Source organism: Anguilla anguilla, chromosome 5, assembly GCF_013347855.1.
Source record: "Anguilla anguilla isolate fAngAng1 chromosome 5, fAngAng1.pri, whole genome shotgun sequence".
NCBI lineage: Eukaryota > Metazoa > Chordata > Actinopteri > Anguilliformes > Anguillidae > Anguilla > Anguilla anguilla.
In genome coordinates this window covers 45,804,608-45,827,566 of record NC_049205.1, presented here as the reverse complement: position 1 = coordinate 45,827,566, position 22,959 = coordinate 45,804,608, and the positions used below count along the sequence as shown (strand labels likewise).

General features: G+C 39.9%; 1 protein-coding gene across 1 annotated transcript in view; it reads left to right on the top strand.

Moving 5' to 3' along the window:
• The window catches only part of LOC118227634 (protein unc-13 homolog A-like), a 47,703-nt gene that overhangs the window by 8,913 nt on the left and 15,831 nt on the right, over positions 1-22,959 (top strand). The window contains exons 9-11 of the mRNA XM_035418323.1: positions 2,222-2,311; positions 12,297-12,602; positions 21,445-21,505. Of these exons, the coding sequence (XP_035274214.1) occupies positions 2,222-2,311; positions 12,297-12,602; positions 21,445-21,505 (457 nt within the window). The remainder of the gene's footprint in view (positions 1-2,221; positions 2,312-12,296; positions 12,603-21,444; positions 21,506-22,959) is intronic.

The window sequence follows — 22,959 nt, the reverse complement described above, 5'->3', positions numbered from 1 at the left end:
AGTCTACTCTTGAATTTGTCAACTTAGGAATACACGTGTGTTGAACAATATGTTAGCGTAGGTCCTTTAGGTTTATGTGTGGACGTGAGAAGTGTGCCGCAGTGCCTCCTGTCCAGGACAGCCTGTATAAATAGCTTGCCAAGGGATGAAGTTATTGAAAAAGCCCACTCTTCTGTGTTGCTCAGACAGTAAAATAACATGATTGATAGAGCTATGGCTAGAGTGGGTTTTGAGCGAGTGTTGCTCTTGAGCTCGTGTTGTACACAGATGACAAAAAGAAACTGATCCCACATGGAACTCAAATCAAGGGCATTTCATACTTGTAAGGAAGTGGTGCAGAGCACTGAGGAAAATTCTGTATATTCCATGGTTCTTAGAGAAGGTAATTGATTCTGATGTGTGTAGTATGTGTCCAGGGATGTAGCCAGTGGGATTCTTGAATAGAAGCATTTTTCTGGCATGCATGAAGCCGAGAAGGCGTGTTCGTTCTTGGTTGGCCGAGGCAACACTGTACTGCCAGGCCGCTTGAGGGAAAGGAGGCAGCAGTACACAGACTTCAGGGACCAGAGGAGTGAGCTCAGTATAGCTTGAAAAAAAAACCCAGCAAAGTACTAAATGTGGTAGACGTAAGTCCACCTATGTACCTATGTACCCATTACCAGACGTGGTATTAAAAAAGAATAGAAGAAAGAGCAGGCAAAAATATCCCAACCAACTAGAAAAAGGCTGAAAAATGATCTCAATGCACAGTGTGACATGTCTGTTCCTGTTCCAATGATCTCATATGATATCCAATGGTGCCTTTTTCCCACTCTCTGAGTGCCTTGTCAATTAAGCATCTTTTCACAATGCATTTCTCATGCTAGCAGTTTGCCCAAGAAACTCGATAGTAATTTATTTCAGAGAAACTCTTGAGAGGCAGAGTCTATGGTACAAATTGTGCCAAATGATCAGGGGCAGAGCCCCTTCAGCTCAGGCCAGATTCCAGCTTTTCTGTTCCTAGCCTTACAGCTTCTTTGCTTTTCTCCGGCAGTATTGATGGTACCTCTGAGCAAAATCCAAACCGGCATTGATAGCTAGACCTGATCAAGTGCATTCCTCAGGAGACAACTCAGGAGTGCTTCATTTATTGCATAAATACTGGAACTCAATTACAGAAACTATTCTACTCCCAGCACTGCTCTCATCAATAACTTGTGCATTGTGGTTCAGTGGATTTCACATTTGATATTTAGCCCTCTCACTTTCTTTTCATTAAAAGCTATTGCCTCTGCACAGCTTGCATCTGATTGCAAATCTGCCTGTGTTCACATAATTTACCATCTGCTGGTCTAAAATTTATGGTTGATTTGTGTAAGACTGGTTTTCTTATCCATTTATTATGCTGTACTGAATGCACATTTTGTGAGTAGTTTCCACGTTGGGTAAACCAATGTTTTCATTCTTCAGTGGCTTGTGAATCACGTGTGAATCACTGTTCTGTTGTTCTGGGATGATTCTATGGCTGAACTGCTGCTGTGCTAGGTCAATGGACTGATATCTGCAATATGCAGTAAAAATGAATTGAAGTAAAAAGTAGCAATATTTTATTTACTACTGACCATATTTCCAAGGCAAGGAGGTCTTGTGTTCAAATATTGTAATTTTAACTGTAGTTTATGAGAAAAATGATTTGCTTTGCTAAATGTGAAATTTGGTCCAATTAAGATTTGCAGAGCTTGCTGTTTTAAGTTAGAAGATACAGTGCATTAAAATGGCATTTTTAGTTAAAAGCGGTCGCAGGACTTTATCACTGAAAGAGTTGCTGAGCTTTTTTCCTCTCTGTCCTCTCCTGTATCTATGTGAATGCAATTTTTTCAATCCTGAGAATACACAAGTCATTTATCAAAAACATTTGGCCATTGTATTTAGGTAAATAATCCCTGGAAGACCTTCCTATGAGATTTTGGTGATGGAATCTAGCTGGAACCAGTGTTGGCTCCAGTTGGAATTTGGTGATGATCAAAATGTCTGTACAAAACTTGATGACTGGTTTTCCAGCATGGACGCTATCTCAACGATCTTGTTGCCAACTTGACCTTTAGACCAGTTGGACCAGCTTAAAACTTGGTTAGATTACCCCCCCGCCCCCACCAGTCTTCATTCACAAAGGCAGAAGGACAAAATGGTACTGAGATATTTTCCCAACTTTTCATTGAATTCAACTCTGATTTCTGGACAGGAGTGAAAAGGAAACAGACCTGGACTGTGACCACAAGGGTGATAGGGAACAGCACTGCTCAGACCTCCCACCTCCGCACCTGATTGACAGGTAAGTTCTTGCAATTTGAAATATGCAAAAGCAGGTGGAAGAAGTGCTAGGCAGGCATCCAATATTTTGTGTTCAACACTGTTTCAGTTCCATTCTTTTCACTACCTAAAAGAGTCAGTCAAAATTGTGTAAAAAATAAATATAACAAGTAACCCTGTTATTGTATAAGTACAGACACAGATTTAACAGTTTCTTTTAAAACACCATTACTTGAAGGACTTTTTGTACTTAACTGAGGTATGCCTTGTTCCTGAGACAGAGGCATTCTTGTGTCACAGTGCAAAAAATGACGCAATATAAAACTACGTATAAGAACTATCAGTTCTGTGTGGCGCTCCTTTCTGTGTGCAGTGCTCACAGTAAGCAATTTGTCATCCTGAAAAACAATTATCAGGCACAAGCTTAAAATTTACCTTAGCACTCCATTGATTGCTGTTTGATGACTTTGTTTTCCCCCGCCCCCTCCCCTGGTTCTCTCAGCTTATTTCCCTATTGGGATTGGGGGTTGCCCTTAGGTTCTACTGGGCAGATATGCTCTTTCAGGCAGACAGGCAGGCAGGCTACCATGAAGGCTGGAATCAGTACATTCAGCCTGCATGTCTAAAACCTAACAATGTATTTTCATTCTTAGAAGAGGCTCCATATTTAATAATTGAAATATTGCATGTTTAAGGCGGTATGTCGAAGCACTGTATTGAAACAGTGACAGGATTCATTTGACTGAAGACTCTACCTTACTCCTGTCTAATCCTCCTGCTTTATTCTGCTATTCAGCAAATGTGGGCCACCATGCAGAATCCAGGTGACTGTTTTGTAGAGACTAAATAAACTGTGCCTACCTTTTGCTAAGCTTCTTCTAATCGTTGATTATAATCAAGTTGTTAATGTGTGTTTTTCTGTAATTCTGATGTTCTGAAATTTATTCTGAATGATTATTTCTTTGTTTCCCATGATTTGGACTTTCTCTTTATGACTTTGAGCTGGTTCAATGTTTGAGCCCACTTTCTAAACCTTCTCCTACTGACTATTTTTGGCTGGACTGCAACAGTGGGGTCAGCCCTACAAACGTGAATGTCTCTGACTGTCTGAGTGACTGAGAGATGAAGTTTCACCATTAGTCGGCCGAGTTATGAAGTTACACCATTGGTCGGCCGGAGAGGTCCAGCCATTTACTAGGTTTTTGACCTGGTCTTGTTTTCAGCTCCCTCAGGACTGCTGGTACTGTAGTTTCGAAATGCGACTGTTTAAACTGGAACTATCATATCTGGTGATTTGTCTCCTTGTGTACAGACTTCCTAATTGAACAAGCTAGTATTTCGGATTTCTCTGATTATTTTGTCTTCAGTCATGTCCAGATCTTATAGAATTTTGATTTTTGGTGATTTTAATATCATATCTGTTGCCCCGCTAAGCCATTGGTTAAAGAATTTTTACACCTGGTTGACTAGTTCAGTCAGTTAATGGCCTTATGCATGTGCAGGGTCACACACTTGATCGTGTGTTCTCATTGGATCTCCTTTATTGTAATGTGATTTGCAATATTTGCCTCTAGCATCATAGACCCGTTATGTTTGATGTCTGTGTGATGTCAGTGTGCCTTGTTTAGTTCCCGAGGCCCACATTCCAGGTCATTGAATTTGCTATATTAACACTTAATCTGCCAGGCATTTCCCAGATGGGTACATAGCTGCTCCCAGCACCCGCACTAATGTGGCTCCTTCTTTTCCTTTGAGCACAGAGGAGTTGGGTAACTTATTTAATTCCTCTTGCTTAACTATTCTTGCCTCTGTAGCCCTTCTTAAAATCAGATGGCTTAAAAAAAAAGCTCAGCACTGGCTAAATGATGGTAACTGAGCTCTTAGGGAGGATTGCAGAAAATCTGAGTGCAAATGGAAAAAGAATAGGCTGCAAGTGTCCTGTGATATTCTGAGAGACTGGTTAAGTTCCCAAAATGTGTTAAAGCAGCGAGAGCACAGTATATGTCTGATATTATCTTCAATATTGTCATTGGCCTAAAGTTTTGTTTAACGGAATTAATAATGTCTGTCAATGTCAGCCCTGATGTTTCCTGTACTATTTGTGATGATTTTTTAAAATTTCTTAATTGTGAAGATTGATGGCATTAGATCGCAATTCTCCCCTACTGCGCATTATGCTTCCAGCTCTCTTATGCACACTGCAGTCTTTGAGCCTGTCTCTCTTTTTTTGCCTCAACAATCCTCCAAACTGCCTCAATCTGCCTTTTTGTCTAAAGTCCTGGAAAAAAGCATCTTTAGCCGCGTTTCCACCGCAGGAACTATACCCCGGAACTAGGAACCTTTTGAGGAACTCAGTGCGTTTCCACCGCAGGAACTAGGGTCTAAATTTAGTTCTGGGGGCTTTGTTTTACCCCCCAAAACGTTCCTGCTCGGGGGGTAGTACTTTCCGAAAGTACAGGAACCTTTTGGGTGGAGCTTGCAGCGCTGAACATTTCTGATTGGTCGAGTACTCGTAGCATTTGTGTTGTATTTATTTTCCGCCATTACCCGCCATGTTTGAAAATATGCAGCGGCAAACCAATTTATTTTCATAATAACTTCAAATCAAACTTGTATGTTATGCGGCGCAGTAGCCTACTTCTTGGTTATAACGTTTTGGAATTATAACGTGTGCTCTTCTGTTCTTTTCTTGCTTTAGTATTCGTTTTATACAATGCTAAGCATTCGTTCTGGGACAGCATATTACGTAGGCTACCAAAACATTCAAACGGATTAATTCGGTTGCTGAATATTTTCTTCCGGATTTTCTTTGTTAGCCCGTTGTAATTGACTCAAAACGTTTGATACAGTTATGTGAGGTATGCGGTAGTTCTGCATAATTAACATTGGTGATACAGTACAAGCAAACTGGAAATCACCTTCCGCACTTTTTATCCGGGTAAAATAACAGGTTAATTCTAGTAATCTTCCCTTTAGCTTTTTCAGACTGCCGTAATTTTACTCAATTTTACTGCCATTTTTCAATTCCACGAAAAGACCAGGAAGACTATGGACTCATTTATGGTGCATGGTTCGCATCTGGAGGGCACACTTCGCTGCTCGGCTAGCAGTAACTTCCAAGGAAAGCAAACGGTGGCTGTACCACTACTAATTTACATTTTCACGCAAGTCCGAGTTTTCGTTCTATTCTTGTCATTTTGCGATTAGCCTATATGGAATTGACGACGAGAAAGTAATAAAACAGCAAATTGTTTACAACGTGTGCATGTTTTCTGCTGTTAATGAATGTGTTTGAGAGGATATATGAAAATCAATAAATACAAAAGTAACCATATATAGTCATTGTTGGTAACCCGTTGTATATAAGTGGAATAAACCCCTCCGGGCTGTCCTGGTTATTAGAAAATAATGTAGGCTACGTCGGTGGTAGTATGGGGTTACAGAAAAAAACATTTGACAGATGGACCGACGACAACGTCAGTGGGCTAATTTGCCTAATCTTCGCGGTACTTTAGACCCTGGTGGAAACGCAGACAACCATTGGCTGAAGGAACCTTTTAGTTCCTGGTAAAGTAGTTCCTGGGACTGAAAGTTCCGGGTAATTTTGGTGGAAACGCGGCTTTTCTCAACTGGTGTGATTTTAAAACCAAAATAACATCTTTGTAAAGTTCCAGTCTGGCTTCAGAACCCTTTGTAGTATCCTTCTTAAAGTGTCAAATGACTTTCTGTTCACAGTTGACTCTGGAGATTGTACTTTTAGTTCTGTTGAAACTTACCGCTGCTTTTGACACCATGATATCCTAATCAAACAGATTAAGCATTTGGTTGGCATTCAAAGCACTGCCCTATTGTTGATCACTACCTACTTAAAGTATAGAACTTTCTCTCAAAATCAAGAGCTTCTCGTCCTCCTCTGCTCCCTTTCTCTGTGGAGTCCCCCATGGTTCAATCTTAGGGCCTATTTGTTTCTCCATATACATGCTCCTCCTTGGTTTTATTATTATTTATTTATTTATGTATTTATTTATTGACAGGGACAATACACATTGATCAACATCACTATTATATGATGTAAATGTGCCAGATTTAGCTAGATCGCTAATTTCCATCTGTTGTCCCTGGGCAGGCTGATGTTAACACATTAATAACAAGCAGACCAGATGATATCTGGATGATACTCAGCTGTACCTCCCATTGAAATCCTATGGCAAGTGTTCTTTTAAGAACCCATCTGATTGTCTTGCTGACATCAAAGACTGGATGGTGGAAAACTTTCTCCAGTCAAATGAAAATAAGACTGAGGTAATCCTTATCGGCCCGTCTCACTCTCTTAGATTTTTCTCTTGTGACCTAAGGCCCCTATCCCACCTTGCCAAATCCCATGGCAAAAACATTAGTGTCATTTTTGATTCCGCCCCTAAATTTGATAGGCAAATTAATTCTGTTGTTCAAGCCAGTTTCTTTCAACTCAGAGCCTTAGCCAAAGCTAAGCCCTTCCTCTGATTTCATAACCTGGAAATAGTCATTCATGCCTTCAGTCAATTCATCTAATCCTGCCTTGACTATTGTAACTCCCTGTACCTTGGTCTTAGCCAGACATCCCTCCGCCACCTGTAGCTAGTACGAATTGCCGCTGCAAGGCTTTTAACTGGTATGAAGAAAAGAGACCACATCACTCCTATTCTTGCTTCCCTGCACTGGCGCCCTGTTTGTTTTAGAATTGATTCCCCTCCCGATATCTCTGATCTTCTTCACCCCTGTTCCACACCCAGTTAACTGAGGTCCTCCACCCAATTGCTTCTTTCTGTTCCTTGGTCTTGGTTAGAGCTAAAGGGTGATGGGGCCTTTGCTGTGGCCACGCCGAGACTCTGGAACAGACTGCCTCTCTTTATTAGATTTACACCCTCCATAGACACTTTTAAATTTCTGCTCACTTCCCATCTTTTTTTCCTTGCATTTAGTTCTACATGAGATTTGTCAATGTTGTTTTTGTTGTATTTTTGTATATTATTATAGTACTGTGCTATATTATTGTGTATCATTAGTTTCTCCTCTGTTTTACCCATCTATGTATGTATTAATTATACAGCACTTGGTTGACAATACTCATTTTAAATGTGCTTTAGAAATAAACATGACTTGACTTCTCTCCCATTAAATCACTTTTCGCAGCTACTGATTCCTCTTAAGGGAAATATTTAGTTTCTTTCAGCTCTAGTCACAAAACTACCATCCAATGTCAGGTATGAGTACACACTCATTAGGCAGCACTTAGCATCTAGGCAGGTAAATTCACCGTAAAGAGTAAAGCTGTGCGCTATGTGGTAACTTGAGGACAATATGGAATGAGAATACTTGGTTTCAATTGTAATTTAAATAAACATCAGCATCTCAATAAAAAAATATGACTAATATCTAATGCAAATCACCTATGCATGCTGTGGAGATTCACATAAAAATGTTATTGTATGGACTGGATTAGAATTGGGGGATGTGTGGAGAAAATTGATACTGGCGCTTGCTCTGCAATATGTGTAGTACATTGTAAACATGTAACAAAAGGTAACCATGTCACTTTTTATTGTGAAAGATTTGGTGAAGCCTTTAAAATAGCTACATTGTCTCCTCAAAAAGATCTTGTGGAGAGGGAAAAGGTGCCTGCTGTGTTGTTGGTGTCCTGCATTTGTTTTTGCACTTCGTATGTCGTATGGTATGAAATTATGCAAACAAGTGCAAAGTTAGATTAAAATTCTGTCATAATTATGACAAGACCTGCTGGTTTAGAAAAGGATTTGCATAAGACCTTCATCTGCACAGCGAGATTCACTGGATTCAGGTGTCAGGGGAGTAAGAGAGAAAAATAATTTAAGTACTAACAAGATTATTATATTTTATCTTCAGGGTTGCAGTAATGAAATTATAATTTATTGTGGCACTTAACAATATTGGGTACTTTAACTGTTGTTTCTCCCTTTTGTTGTAATTGTTTAATCAGGTGCGCTTGAATTACATATTGTAAGATAAAGAGTAAATGGGTTATTCTGCTGCAAATGTGAGACATTTTCAGTTGCTGAGCATTAAAGCAGGTTGTACTTGATTTATTGGGAAAATGACAATTATATTTAATGTGCTTAGTCCTGCTAATACTGTAGCCACAAGGATGTTATTAAACCTAATTAGCTATGTGACAAATGTGATCGAAATATTATTTTATAATCTCGCCTGAATTCCACGTTTTGATTTGGCTGGGTCTGCCTCAGGTGCATTTACAAAGTAGAGAAGACATATCCTTCCTGTGAATTAAGCCTCTTCAGGTCTAACAGTACGGGAGAGCGTAAAGTTCTGAAAACTTGTCTGAGGGTTGGGTGTTGACTTTCACTGTGCTGGAAGTTTACTTTCGAACCACTATGCAAGCCTTGATATCGGTTTTAATAAAGAATGAAAAGATGGCATACAGTTTATATTTATGGTGAAATAGCTGTGTCCATGTAAAAAAAAAAGAAAAGAAACAGTCACGCAGTATATGCCATGTGGTCAAAGACCAGAAAAAACAGAGCTGACAAGAAGGATTTCTGTTGAGAGCAGAAAGAGCATGTACAGTTTGACAGCACACAAGCACACAAGTTCTCAGTTAACCATCGTGTGTCTCAACCCTGGCTCCAGGGATCCACCTTGCGTGCTGTTTTTCATTCCAGCTCCCCCTTTATTGACTGACTCACATTTAGAGTTGCTCAGCAATAATTAAGCAATTTTGGTTGTGTGGGACTTGCACGCTCACTCCATATAAGGCTATGCTCACCAGAGATCCGGTTCTGATTGACTGGAGGTGAGTGGGTGGGTTCTGTATTGCGCCCACTGAATGTTATTTACTGTCCCTCTTGAAACATCTTGAAAGTCCCCTGAATTTAAATACTGTTCCTGTGTCTATTTTTTTTTCAGGGACAATGCTGGGAGAGTTTGCCTTTAAATGGGAAAATGGTCATTGAAATGCCCTTAAATTTTGAAGCATTAAACATTGTTCAAACATTATTTATTTGGAAAAACAACCTGTACATAAGTTGGTGTCTCATATTTTTAGAGTATGTCCAAATAACAAGCTCAGAGTGCTTCATGTGTTCTTAGTTTGCCAACCAAGCAATAATAATTATACCTGTTATTTTAACATTGAATATAGAACAACAGAAAGAATATGTAACAGAAATATAATGGTACACAATGTTTCAAGCGCTAATGATCATTTAACATGTAAATCTATGGGTAGCGTGATGCCTCATTGCATTACATTGTATTATAGTCATTTAGCAGATGTTCTTATGGCAGAGTGACTGAAAAAAGTGGAGAACATCACTGTTAGTCTCAGGAATATAAAAGTGCAATATCACCAGGAGGGCATATAATATCTATCCCTATATAATACATAAGCATAAAGCTAACAAACAATCCAGCCATTGGTATTATAAACAAAGTAAATACCACTACACAACTAACCTTTACCTTTAGGTATAGCTTTACTCAGCTATACCTCTAACATTATTGTCCTTAAAGGAATCCCCAAACGGAGGATAGCTAAGAGGGTTAGAGGAGCCATGGTGCACTGTGAAATGTCTTCACTCTGTGTTGGACGATGGGTTGGGCATCTGCTACCCTGAGCACAGTGAGAACAAACAGGATGCATTACGTGAAGTACAGGAAATCAGTGGGGGAGGGGCCAGGTGCCCACAGGTTGCAGAACGGTCTGTTTAGTGTGTAATTCAGATGATCTTTTGAAGATATAGCCAAAGAGAGATCACAAGCGGAATGGCATAGCTGACTCAGATATCCCACTGTTGTTACCTCAAGTGAACTGACTCAGGTGTATGCCAAACTTTGTGTTACCCTGAAACTGAAGATTTTGTTTAACCCTTCTATCAAAATACATTGGTTGGACACACATATTGTTGCATTTTTATGTCGAGCAAGTGCCTGAGGTGTGTGACTAGTACATCACTCAAGAACCAAATGTCCTGAGGTTCTCAAGATGGATTGTGCTGTATGCTCTCCTGCACTGAATTTCTTTTTTTAGATTTCTTGTTTACTCTGTATTGAAGTCTCTGTTCCAAATCGTTAAGCTTCACAGCGCCTGAATCTGGCTGAATAATCGATATTACCTTTTAAAGTGGCTGGCACCTTACAGTAAGCATTACCTATGTGCACTGGTGGAGAGTCCGAGTTTACATAATCTGATGGCAGGGGGGCTGCAGAAGATCAAAAGGCTTTTTGACCTCTCTCAAATGCCTAGTGGGCCAGGAATGAGGCTCGAAGGTTCACACTGGCCGTGTTGTCTTCGGAAGACCCATGGGATTCACAATTTGCAGATTATTGCTTTGTCAGCACAAATTTGTTGCATACCTTTAGGAAAACCACAATTTCCCCTGCTGTGTGTCCAATAGTGGTCATGGGTGATCTTTTAAACAGTGTAGCTCTCTCCTGGAGCTGCAGTAAAGTTTATGTATAAAGGTCATGGACTCAAATATGTTCAGTGGAATTTAATTTTAAAAACTCATTTAAAAAAAACTCACTGAATTTTCATTCGTTTCAGAAAAACATTTTAAAATGATAACCATAAATGGGCTTTCCACAAGCCAGTATTCGTCATGGACCTGGAGGTGAAGCAGATTCATCATTTTTGCTCTAAAATCATGCCGTTTGTGGAGTGCTCAATGGGAACACTGCCCTTAAACAGATCATTCTGGGTGCTTGTGGAGGGCTGATATCATCACTCCAGAGGAAGACTTGAAGCTATTGTTAACCAAGGCTTTTTCTTATGAACCTCCTATTTTTAAATGACCCATTGAGTTTGAAGCTTCGGATGGTCTAATTTGGGTCTGAATGAACCATAAAATATTTGAGAAATATTATTTCTCGTGGTGAATGTTTAGGTAATAATTATGGAATCTTGAGGAGCAGCTATATTAAGAATATATAAATGAAGAATATAATTCAAAGCATTTTCTTATCTACCAGCCAGTGTAAAAATGTGGATATTAATAGTCAAGATATTTTTAGAAATGGAGTAGTCTGCAATATTCAGTTTCCAAATATAAATGCAAATAGGAAGAAAGCAACAAAAAGAGTGCAACAAAGTAAAAAAGGCGCTTACATACAGCATTTTAATCCCCCCAACATTTTAATCACCAAACATTTCCGCATTAGTTGCAAAGGTGTGATACATACTGCCATTTGACTTGCTTCGTTTTGCTATTACTCTGTAAAATACTTCTTTAAAAAAGCTTTCTGACAGTTTTAAAGGGACTGTTTCAGATATTTAGTTTCCCTTCCTCTCAGGTGGTGTTTGGACTATTTTTCCCATCTTTCCTGAGGCACACTTCCCTCATTGGAAGTGACACCTTTCCTCTGTAGTTAGGGAGGCCATGAATCACTGGAATCGTGTTTACAGGGAAAGGAACTGAGCTGTGCACCATAAGGGGCCAACTGGCAGAGGAAAAAACAGTATCGTGCTTCTTGTTCATCTCCCTCACCTGCTACCTTCCTTTACATGTTTCTAACTATGAAGAGGTTTTGCCTCTCCATAAAATACCAGTATTGTGTTTGGCTGCATGTTCTGAGTCACAAAGTAAGCCAGCTGATCACCTTGTTCATCATATTGAAAATGTGTGGACATTTTTAAGAGAAACTGAAAATGAACCTTTTTAGCTTGGCTTTTAGTTGAGCTAGTTTCACGTAATCATCTTATTTATTTCAGTAATTGTATTTATTTATTTATCGGCCTTTGTTCTATTGTGTTTATCTTGTTTATTTTATTCATCTTTTATTGTTATGTCCTTCTAACATACAACTGGTTTTTTATGTCCTGCACTTCAGGCTGATTTTATGTTAAGCACTTTGTATTGCATCTTATGCATGAATCGTTCTATATAAATAAATTGATTCAACTGTTCCCTCCATTTTACAATTTCCATTTTTTATTCTCTCTCACTTTCTGTCTCTCTTTCTTTATCTGTCTGTAGTTTAGTGAACAGCGGGGCCTGTTTGACCACAGCCTGCAGTCAGGTGATACATGATATCGGGCTATCGGATGCCTGTGAAAGTAGTGTTCTGCCTGGCTCTGACTTGAACATGGAGACTATGACACCATCCAGCAGCAGCGACCACAGCACATGGCCTTCTGACTCCACTGTGCCCTGCAGCCAGAGGGATGACTCCACCTGCTGCAGCCCTGCCTCCTCTGGCTCCAGCCCAACCTCTAGACCTCTGGAGAGAAGCGAGGAGGATGCTGACTTCATCAGCCATGAGGCTCCAAGCCAGGTCAAAGTGTGAGTAATGAATCCGTGGCATGTGGTTTTAGTACACTTTATTGTAATGTGGCTCAAATTTACAGTAGAGCCATGTTTCATGGGAATTAAAGCTGTACTGAGTAAGCTCACCCATAGAGCTGGCTTAGTGGCCCAGAGCTCTGTTTTATTATGATAATTCAATTTTGTACTGTATTGTACTGTTCCACTCGGGCAGATATGAAATCCAGCCTCTCCTAATCATCACATCATCAGTGGTGCTGTGGTAAAAGAGATGATTAAAACAAGAAAGCCGCGCACAGTGCGTTGAAACACTAGGAACATTAGGGTTGGACATTTGTGGAGGTGTATGTGTTGATATTCAACAGCAAAAATAATATGATTTCAATGCTGTATGATCACTCTTGTCAGGCAGGTAGGAGGGATTCAGGAGGGCTTCACTCACAATCAGAACTACACGGGCTGCACTGCAAGACACAAACCACTAGTTAGCCACAAACACAGTATGACTAGGTTACATTTTGCTAAGTAGTACCTAAAAGAGCCTGCAGAGGTAAAAAAAGGACTTGTGGACAGTTGTGACCAAATGCCAAATGCCTATGTGTTGCTGATGACATGACATGACTGGTTTGATCCAGAGGCCCAGAAGCGATCACTGAGTATTGCTTGGTTAGACTCAGGGGAAAACTCTTTTTCAAAAAAAGAGATTGCTCAAAAACCCTTTTGAGAAAAGTGTGTGGGTTTTATTCTGCCTGGTGATTTCTTTGTTTGCCTGGGAGAAATGACTCAGCTCCACTTTCTCTTGTGGCTTCAAAGCTGAAAACACTTATGGCTGTGGTCAGGTCTTTCACAGGCACTGGGTGCTCTTCTGATTGCTCTGACTCCTGGGTTAACAGTCACAGGAGTGAGAAATAGAGGAGATCTTATCCTGCTGCAAAGTATTTTCAGTGTCAGGTCATATAGATGCAGGAAAACCCAATCAGAGTTGTAATATGTTTTGGTTTTGCCTGTGAAGAAGTGCAATACATAGAAATGAATGCTGCAATTCAAATCTCTGAAAAGCACTTAAGCATGAATATCTAAGAAACCACAGCGTGACTACTCGGTAAGCGCTTTACACTTGTTTCAGCGATCAATTGAATAACCATCCGTGAGGATCTCTGTTCTCTGTCCAGGTTCTGTCTGGAAAAACTAAAACAACCCTGCACCCAAAGACATCCCCTCGTTTTGTAGGTACATTTTTGAGGAATGTACCAGTGGACACAAAATAATTGCATGCATGTGTGAGTGGTTGATAAGGAGCAGAGAAGGACTTTCCTTATGGCACATTTAGCATATTGATTCATGATTATGTGCACACTCACAAAAACAGCATGGGGAAGCAGGGTAGTTCAGAACTGGTGACTTAAGTACTTCAGCTATGATGTGCTAAATGCATACCTTGTCTATTTCAGAATTACTAGTTGGCAGCAATGGTCTATTTAATAAGATTAGCTCAAATTATGAGCTCCATGTTTGGGTCAAATATTTTTTTTATTTATTTAGCTCTGTACTACACAATTGTAGATTTGTAATAAAACGATTCACATGTAGCTATATACAGATTCTCAGTTTTTATTTAAGGGTGTTTTTTTACGTTTTAGTTTCAGCATGTAGAAATAACAGCAAGTTACACAGTCCCTGCATTTCAGGGCACCATAATGTTTTGGACAAATTAGTTCACAGGTGCTTCTGATTAGTCAGGTGTGTTCACTTAGTGCAGGTATAAGATGGCTTTAAGTATCTAGCCTTGATTCTAGCCTTTTGATTGTCTCTTATTGGTGTTTGTCAACCTGAGGACCAGAGTTGTACTAATCGAAGTCAGTGAAGCCAATATGAGGCTGAGAAATAAGAAGAAGAAAAAAAACTGTCACAGACGTATGCCAAACCTTAGGCTCTTCAAAATCAACTGTTTGGAACACCATTAAGAAAAAAGCTCTGGTGAGCTCAGTAATCGCAAAGGGCCTGGTAGGCCAATGATAACTGAAGGTTCACCATCTGTGTTTTGTTTTCACTCTCTTTGACCTAGTCAAATTGCCATAGAAACCACCGGTGTGAAGTGTGGAAATTTCCCAAGTGTCCTGTTTGAGATTTAAAGCTTGCGGCTCATTTTGAGGGATTGCTCTCCTAGCTAGTTTTAGTTAGGGGACCTATTTACTTTGAACACTTGTAATTATATTCCATCATATCTCAACTATGTTCATAACAAATTTCACATCCTCCATGCCCTTCCTCATAGTTCTCCCCACAGTCAAACAGATCTCTTATTTAGCTCATTATACTAATAAGTCCATCATTTTTCTTGTCGCACATATCTGCCTAGGGTTTTTTAATTGATATACAATAATGGAAATGTTTAAATAAAGTCTAGTAAATAAAAAGAAACAATACACACACACAGAAAAGAAATCATGATTCAGGCATTCAGTTAACCATCCTGATAACTGGCCATGTAGAACAGAGCTGCACAGATGATACATGAGACTTAACAAGGCTACCTACAACATACAGACCCCAGTTACATTGCATTGTCTGATTGGCTCAGAGGTTCATCATTAGGCAACATAATTTGATCCTTCCTTTTCATCTGTATGTTTGTGTGTGGCTGCTTGCAGCTAGACCAGATGGGGAATCAATCAGTGTTAAGACACACTCGGTGTGTTCACACTTTTTTTATTGCACTTTAGTCAGGTTGATAATGGTAAATTACCATGCCAACTGCACAGATATAGGCAGCCTTGTTGAGTGACAGCCCTTTTCGTTGTGTTGCGCCAGCATGCGGTTTTTAGATTCATGCGATTCCCTCACATTCCCTCGGTTTTGCCTCGATATTTATGGCGCATTTAGTACGAAGGGAGGCCCTCATCATTATGGAGGCTTGTGATAAGAAGCTGATGAAGCTGATTTACTGCCTCTGTCAGTGCTCATATTTCACTCATGGATGCCTTGGACTCACTCGCACACTGAGGCAGATCCACGTCGCGTTCACGGCGGCTGTGTTTTACCGGGCCTCACCTACGGTTCATTCTGACTGTTGAAAGCTGGAACGTTTTGAAGGTCGCTCGATTGAGCCACACCTGAGTCTAAGCTTCGATCCGTGGAGCTTGAAATGGTGCCTGATTACTTTAGCTGTCTTCCCAAGGGGTAGGAAGAACGGATATCAGAAATCAACCCTCATTTATCCGGTATTGACAAGGAGACTCGTGCACAGATAGTAGCACTTGTTTTTTTGTGGTCATGGAGGTAGGTTGGTTTGTAACAGTATGACCAGGCAGGCCCTGTTCAGAGAGAAAATATGAACACAGGCACTGCAATGCCTGCAATAGCCTTCAGACAGAACAAAAACTTCACAGCATGGTCACTCAGTGAATTAAAATCTGTTGTAAAGAGGTTGGAAACAGATTCTGTTGGAAATGCTTTTAGCTGTAATTCGATTGCTTTTTGCACCTGATTCTGTTTTTGCACATTTAGCTTGTCCTTGTTCTTTTTGTATGCTTTTATGTTGCCCAAAACTAAATGTGTTTGCCTTCTTGGCCTGGTCTTTCCTGTAAAAGAGATTTTAATCTGGAAAGGAAAATAAAGTTAAATAAAATAAATTAAAATAACTGGGAGGGTGACAAAGCCTTGAATGTAGCTAGAATGCACAGGTCTTGTTCCCCAGTCCCTGTCCCCCGTGCTTTAATTAAGGAACATTTTTGTCTCTTGTACACGGCCTGACCGTGAATGCGTCCCCCTCGGATGTTGCATTAGCAGTTGTTCGTGGCATTCTGGAAATGCATGTCGGTAAATCCTCTCCTCAGCGAGGCCGAGGCTGTCCTTTCATCATCATTAACTACTGAAGAAAAGATACACTGTCTGAATGCAATCAGGGCTCGTTAAAATGCATGAATTCGCCTTGAATGAAATGACCTTGCATGATGCTTTTCCAGGTCTGCCTGTATAGTCCTGTACATTTAAATGCCTAGTACAGTGTTCTGTTCATTAATAGTGCACATTCATTTGTGAAGTTTGGGAATAACTTTAATCATCAGGTAATGAAATAAATCTTAATTTGCATGTAATAAGTACCAATTAAAAGGTTTAAAGGGTTTCGGTTTGCTGGGGAGATAGCATATCCTTTCCAGATCAATTCAGTTCAACAAGTTCAACAAGTTGAACTATTATTTACTGCCATTGACTGAAAAGACAATAAATTCAGCACAGTGATGGGAAGTTCAGTGTTGTGATGGAAGAAACACCCCCTGGGAAATTAGTTGTTTCTTACATCATAGCTGTGTGTTGGCTGGTTCTAATTTAAAATGCATAATGTTTGATGCAGGAAATGACTCTTTAGCTGTCAGCTGTGCATGCTCCTTCTCCTATCAAACTAAATTCTGTGGCATTTGTCTTAGTTCTTACTCTCTGTATCTTGTCGTCTATGCTATTTCAGGGCTGCCAGTCTGTCAGTTTAATTCTGTGGGGTCTTCGACCCACCGGAGTGGTTGTATTCATTTTCTTTATCAGTGTTAAGTAAATTATTACCTAATTTAGAAGCGTAGAGACATTCTGTAATCAAAAGTTACTTACAGTACTGAGCCCCTTGTCTGTGAGGAACATGATGTCAGGTGGAACAGATGTTCCTGTTCAGCTTGTTCAAAGCTGCCACTGTTTTTCTCTGTGTAGCACAGTCCATATGGCAGAAAAAGTCTAAAATTAATCTCTTTGATAAAGCAATATTAAAGTATTCCCATTATGGTGTCGTATTTCCTTAGCCAAAGACAACCAACCTTACAACAGACAGACACATGAGTCCACAGAAACATAATTTTTTAAAAACTGCCTATTGGGGTGAAAACTGGAGACACATGATGATAAGTTAGCTTTTGGCTTTCCTATTTTCTTTCCAGATGAGTTTTGCTTATGTTGATCCTGCCATCTTCACTCCATCAGGAGTCTCATTAACAAACACAGATGCCCTGTCAATGTAGTACCGTGCACTGCTCTGGCTCAGTCTGCCCTTCGACTGCACTCCAGCAAAGCCTCTAGGAATTTAGCACTCTGTTTGGTATAAGAATTCAAGTTGGAATTCCAGAAAGGAAATTCCCCAAATGCACAGGCCCTGGAATGATTCATTGTGATGCCACAATTTTATCTGAGAATGCGGAATCCTTTTGTGGTCTTCTTAAGTGTCCTTTTGTTGAATACTCCAGCAGTCAGGCCGTTCATCATCTTCATCTGCGTCTATGCTTTTTTTGGCATTAGAAGAATAAAAATATCATTTCTCTCTCTCAGTCCACTTCATAGGTTGCCAGTGGTGACTGGTATTCTATCTTGCATGTCATATACATCTTTTGGATCTTTGTGTTTCTTTGGGAAGAGAGGATATATCAGCTCGATTTGTAATCCCAGCATAGACATTATAGAACATTTATCTTGCTAAACTGAGACAATGGGCAGAATAAATCCTGGTTCCTATTGACATGCTGTCCTAGAACACCAGTGGAAAATGAGCAGGAACCCCATCCTGTTAATTTTCCCTGACAGGCACTGTTTTGTTATGGACTGTGACCAGCTAAGCAATAGCTCTGCCCAGCTTTTGAGTCTCATAGAGGCCAACTTTCACATCTACTCTGCCAGATCCAACATTTAAGAACCCTGGGTCTCTGTCAACAGTATGTAATAAATTGAACTGGAACTATTTACCCAAGAAATCCAGGCTACTCTTCTAATCCTCTATTGTGGTGCATGGTCTGTCGTGTTTATAAATAGAACTGTATACAGTACAACAAATGCATTGCATAAATTATGGAAATGAAAATAAAATAGAGAATCCAGTCAGACCAGCTCCTCTGATCAATGGAAGGATACTTTTTTTCCTTTAGTGACATTACTTGGCTGAGAAGCTGCTGGCATCATAACTGAGCAGCCATTAATTTGCTTGCACCTCCATTGCTGGGCTTCTCTTACTTGTCCGTGTTGATTTCTTTTTTTTTTTGTTGCAGTGTGAGAACACTGTTTATGTTATAACATACTGTCATGTGTATAATCCAAACCACATCAAAGAATGTGGATGCTACTGCACAGTAGTGTGCTGTGAAGGACCTAGTTTGTACACAGCAGGGACAGTTCCCCTCCTGTTTTCTTATTCTTTGTGTGAACTTAAAAATAATGACCATCCTATATAAATGACCTCTTTTTTGACCCCATCTTTTTAAATATGTACCAGCTAGAGTGTGGCAAATGGAGTGCTGTTTTTTCCAGAATGAGGAATGCACTGTTCGACTAAAGGGATTACTTTAGATACCACAGGTCGTGCTGCATGCCCAATGCCAAGAGAACAGAACAACACAGGGTACATCCTCTGGAACAGAATGATTGGTTACACCAGTAGGGACAGCAGTGCACTAAACTGATACTGACTGCACTGAATGTTAGATAGTAGAACAGCGAAATTTCAAAATAACAATATTCAAAATGAAGAAATCCTATGAAAGAATGAATATAATGTAAAAATTAAAAGAAACATGTAAAGAAAGGCAGCATACCCTGCTCATCAATAAACAAGTGTTTTTTTTTTTTTACATATCCTGTGTGGATACTGTATTTGTTAGAATACATCTGTTAAGAATCCATTACTGTAGAAAGAGCTCAATTATGATGAAGAAATGAGGCGAGAGGAGGTGGGACTTGTTAAGCAGCCTTTCTGCACTGCCCCGTGGGGAGGCCTCTGTCAATCCCATTGCCAGACCCACCTGTGCACCACGGCATGACCAGGTGTCCCTGGCCCTCGGGAGCCTGGCCACGCGATCTCCTGAATACCAATAGCGCCCAGCGGCCCGCGGTCATGGCGCCATGACAAAACACCCTGGCTCCGACTGAATTCATTTCTCCAAGAGGGAGCGGAAACTGTGCAAAGCCACGCGCATATGCTCACATAAAACACAAGAGCAGACATTTTAATACGCGGTAAGACATGCACATGCTAAAATGTGCACAAGCACATACAGTATACGCTCATCCACACAAAACACACATACACACAAAGATCTTTGTGAACATACAGGTGAACTATGAATTTTATTTTTACCTTAAATATTTCAGTTTATGGTTGATACTTGTGATGGTCTCAAACACTGCTGGTATGTAGCAGTTCTTCCTAGTTTTAGTCATTTTAATCCTGCTACTGTTCCTTGAGTGCAATGGTGTTCTCGCTGTAGTTTCCCACCTTTCCTCTGGTTCACCCATGATTTATACTCGCTCGGTATGCAGTCTCTATTTCGGCTTTTTTCAGAGCAGAAAGGATTCTTGTTTTATGAGATCCTCTTAGTATGCTGTGTTCTCGTCTGGAGGATAGCACAGAGGGGCTCCTGACGTCTTTCATTCGCGTGAAGTGTTAGCTTGCGGAGTCTCAGAATGCCTTGCTTTTGATATAACTTTCTGTACCCTTTCGCTGTACAAGGCGACAGCTGTGTTTCGTCTGAAAGTCACAGCCACAAAAGCTTTGTCAGACCTCTCACACAGCCTGCGATTTATTTCTCCACATCTTTTCTCAGCCTTGACTTTTTTTGGCACCATTTTTTCCGCTACCGAAGCCATTCAGTAAGAACTGTAAGAACGTTGAAAGATAAATGTCTCTGTGTGATTGATAGGGGAGGGATGGCATTCACCAGTATCTGTTTTTTACCTGCCAAAAAATGGTAGGAGAATGCAGCCTCTGAGCTCAAAGGAGATCTCACTGTCTGCGCACAAGATGCCCCTCACTGCATTTACCATCCTTTTACCACAGGATCCCCTGCAGAAACTTCTGCTCTTCTGAAATGAGCCATGGAGGTGTTAGATCAGCATTGCAAACACCCAAACTGTTATTGCTACGTTATGACTTCACAGATTTTTTTTTTACGATTGCTTACATTGAAGCTTAGATTGTCTGTCCGATTGAAGCTTTAAGAGAAGATGGTGTCACTCGTCACACCCTGCTGAAGTGGTTTAAGCCAATCAATTTCCACAAGTTTTTTATTTTTTATTTTTTATTTTTATTTTTTATTGTTATTTGTTTGCTCTGGCATCCGGCGGTCATATCGTGAGCACTACAGACATAAGGGGAATGTAATTCAGAAAACTGTTAATTATGTTTGGCCCTTTGCTTCTGGTTGATTAGGAGAATGCTCTCTCTCTTCGTGACAGAATGAGTGGGTGTGTTGTGCAAACACTGGGCGAGTAGTGTTATGTCATGTACTATTTCCATCATTGGCAGTTGGAGACAGCATGACTTCATTAATGCCAAAGGCAGTAAGCCTAAGATTGCAGCAAGCATTGGAAGCGTTGCTTGTGTTATGTTTACAGGATTAACCTTATTGGCTGGTAGAGGAATTTGTACCTAACACACATTGGTGAACGATGTTCCAAGCCTTGTTCCTCTGAAATTTTTTTTGTGTTTTTTTAAACTTGAAAATACTAATGGGCCGGGGGTGTAAAAGTACTTTGTGTGCCCCAAAGTTCTAGACAAGTGTTTCATTGTAGGTAGGAACTGTGCTGGTGGACAGTATTAGTTGAACAATTCGATGAAGTGCTGTATTGGCAAAACTGTGTTTCAGCAACTGCAGAAATTACATTTTGCAATGTAATCTCAGAAGGTGTTATTTATGTATTATTTAAATGTACACTGGCTGCATTTAACTCATGGAGAGCTCACATAATCAAATTGTATACTGTAAGTAAATTGGCAATTTTCACGGATTTCCTCAATGATAATGTGCAAATGTATAAGCATTCATGTGTGGCTAGAGAATCCATTTCTTTTTTATGAACAGGTGAAAATATTAACTATTATGTTCTGTCATTTCAGGGAGAATGCTGTCACCCTTGCAAACAGTATTCCAAGAAGATGGACCACAGTTCTTCATAGAGTAAGAACATTTTCAATATTTCCCAAGTACCCCCAATAAGCAAAAAACAATCTTTAAATATAACTATACATTTTATTATTACAGAGAGTATAATTGAAAGTAATAATAGCATTCTCAAATATAGTCACACAGGGACAAAATGGCATCTCTCAAGTTTCCTGATGCATTATTTATTGACATCCCACCCTTTCCCATTTGGGGTTGAAATCCCACATTAGTTTCCGCTCATATTGATTTTAAACCATATGATCACTATCCTTGTTGGAGCCAGAGCCCATTGACCATGTGTGGTAGATGCTCTGTGTTCACTGCTCTGTAATGATTTTCTGAAATCCCATGTAAGACTCATCTGCTTTCCATTAACCAGGCTCTGTTTCCTGTCACTGTATGGCCAGGGTTCTCAATCTTATTCAGAAAGGGCCAGTGTGGGTACAGGCTTTTGTTCCAACTAAGCAGTCACACACCTGATTTTACTAATCGAGGTCTTTAACAAAGACTCTAGTTCTTGCTACTGCTTGGCTGGAACAAAAGCCTCCACCCACACCAGCTCTTTCTGAATAAGATTAAGGACCCCTGCTGTATGGCCTGGTAGCAGTATTGATAAGTGCCTTTCACACTATTGAATTTCAAATTTGATAAACTCAAATATATATATTGGAATATGGAATATATATATATTTTTTTTTTTTTTCTTAATTTGGTTATGCTAATTTATTTTGCGGTTTTCTCACTAGAAGTTTTAAATTACATTAAAATGTGGGTCATCCATGATACTGTGAAACCTAATGTTCACTGGTCATATTCGGAAAGTCTTTGAGAAAGCAGATTTTAGCATGAATGGTTTTTGTTCTCATGTTTTTCTCACAATTCATCAAATGTGCAAACATCAGGTGGCAGTTTACTGTACAAACCATGATTTACCATGGTCATTTGAGACAATTATCCATCCAGTATGCCTGAGGTGAATTCCAGGCTTAAGAGAGGTATATCGTACATAAACATGGACATGTGCACAGAATCTCTGACAGTCACTGTAGATGCTCCCTATGAAGAGCAAGGTGAATGCCTTATTTACGTCTGTGCCTTTGTTTTATATCTGTTGCCTTTGATTATATTTCACTCTGAATACATGAAGCCCCTTGTATGTTTGAACATAGAACTGAACATAGAATTGCCATAGCAGGATGTGTGTCATTGTGTATCTTTCAGTGAATATCCATAACTCTTGATGTAAGTGAGTTTATCTGTGGCTGAGGTTTTGCATAGCTGTGAAGAAGGCTCCATATAGCTGCATGTCAGGATGGTTGTAGCCAGAGTATGAAATTCTAGGTTCAGAAAGTAAAGGTCCTCCCCTGCATTTTGTTCCAATTTCCTGGATTTGCTAATTAGTACAATTCTTCAGTCAGCAGGTAGGACTAATTAGTGAAATCTGTTGGAGTTTATGGATGAAAGAA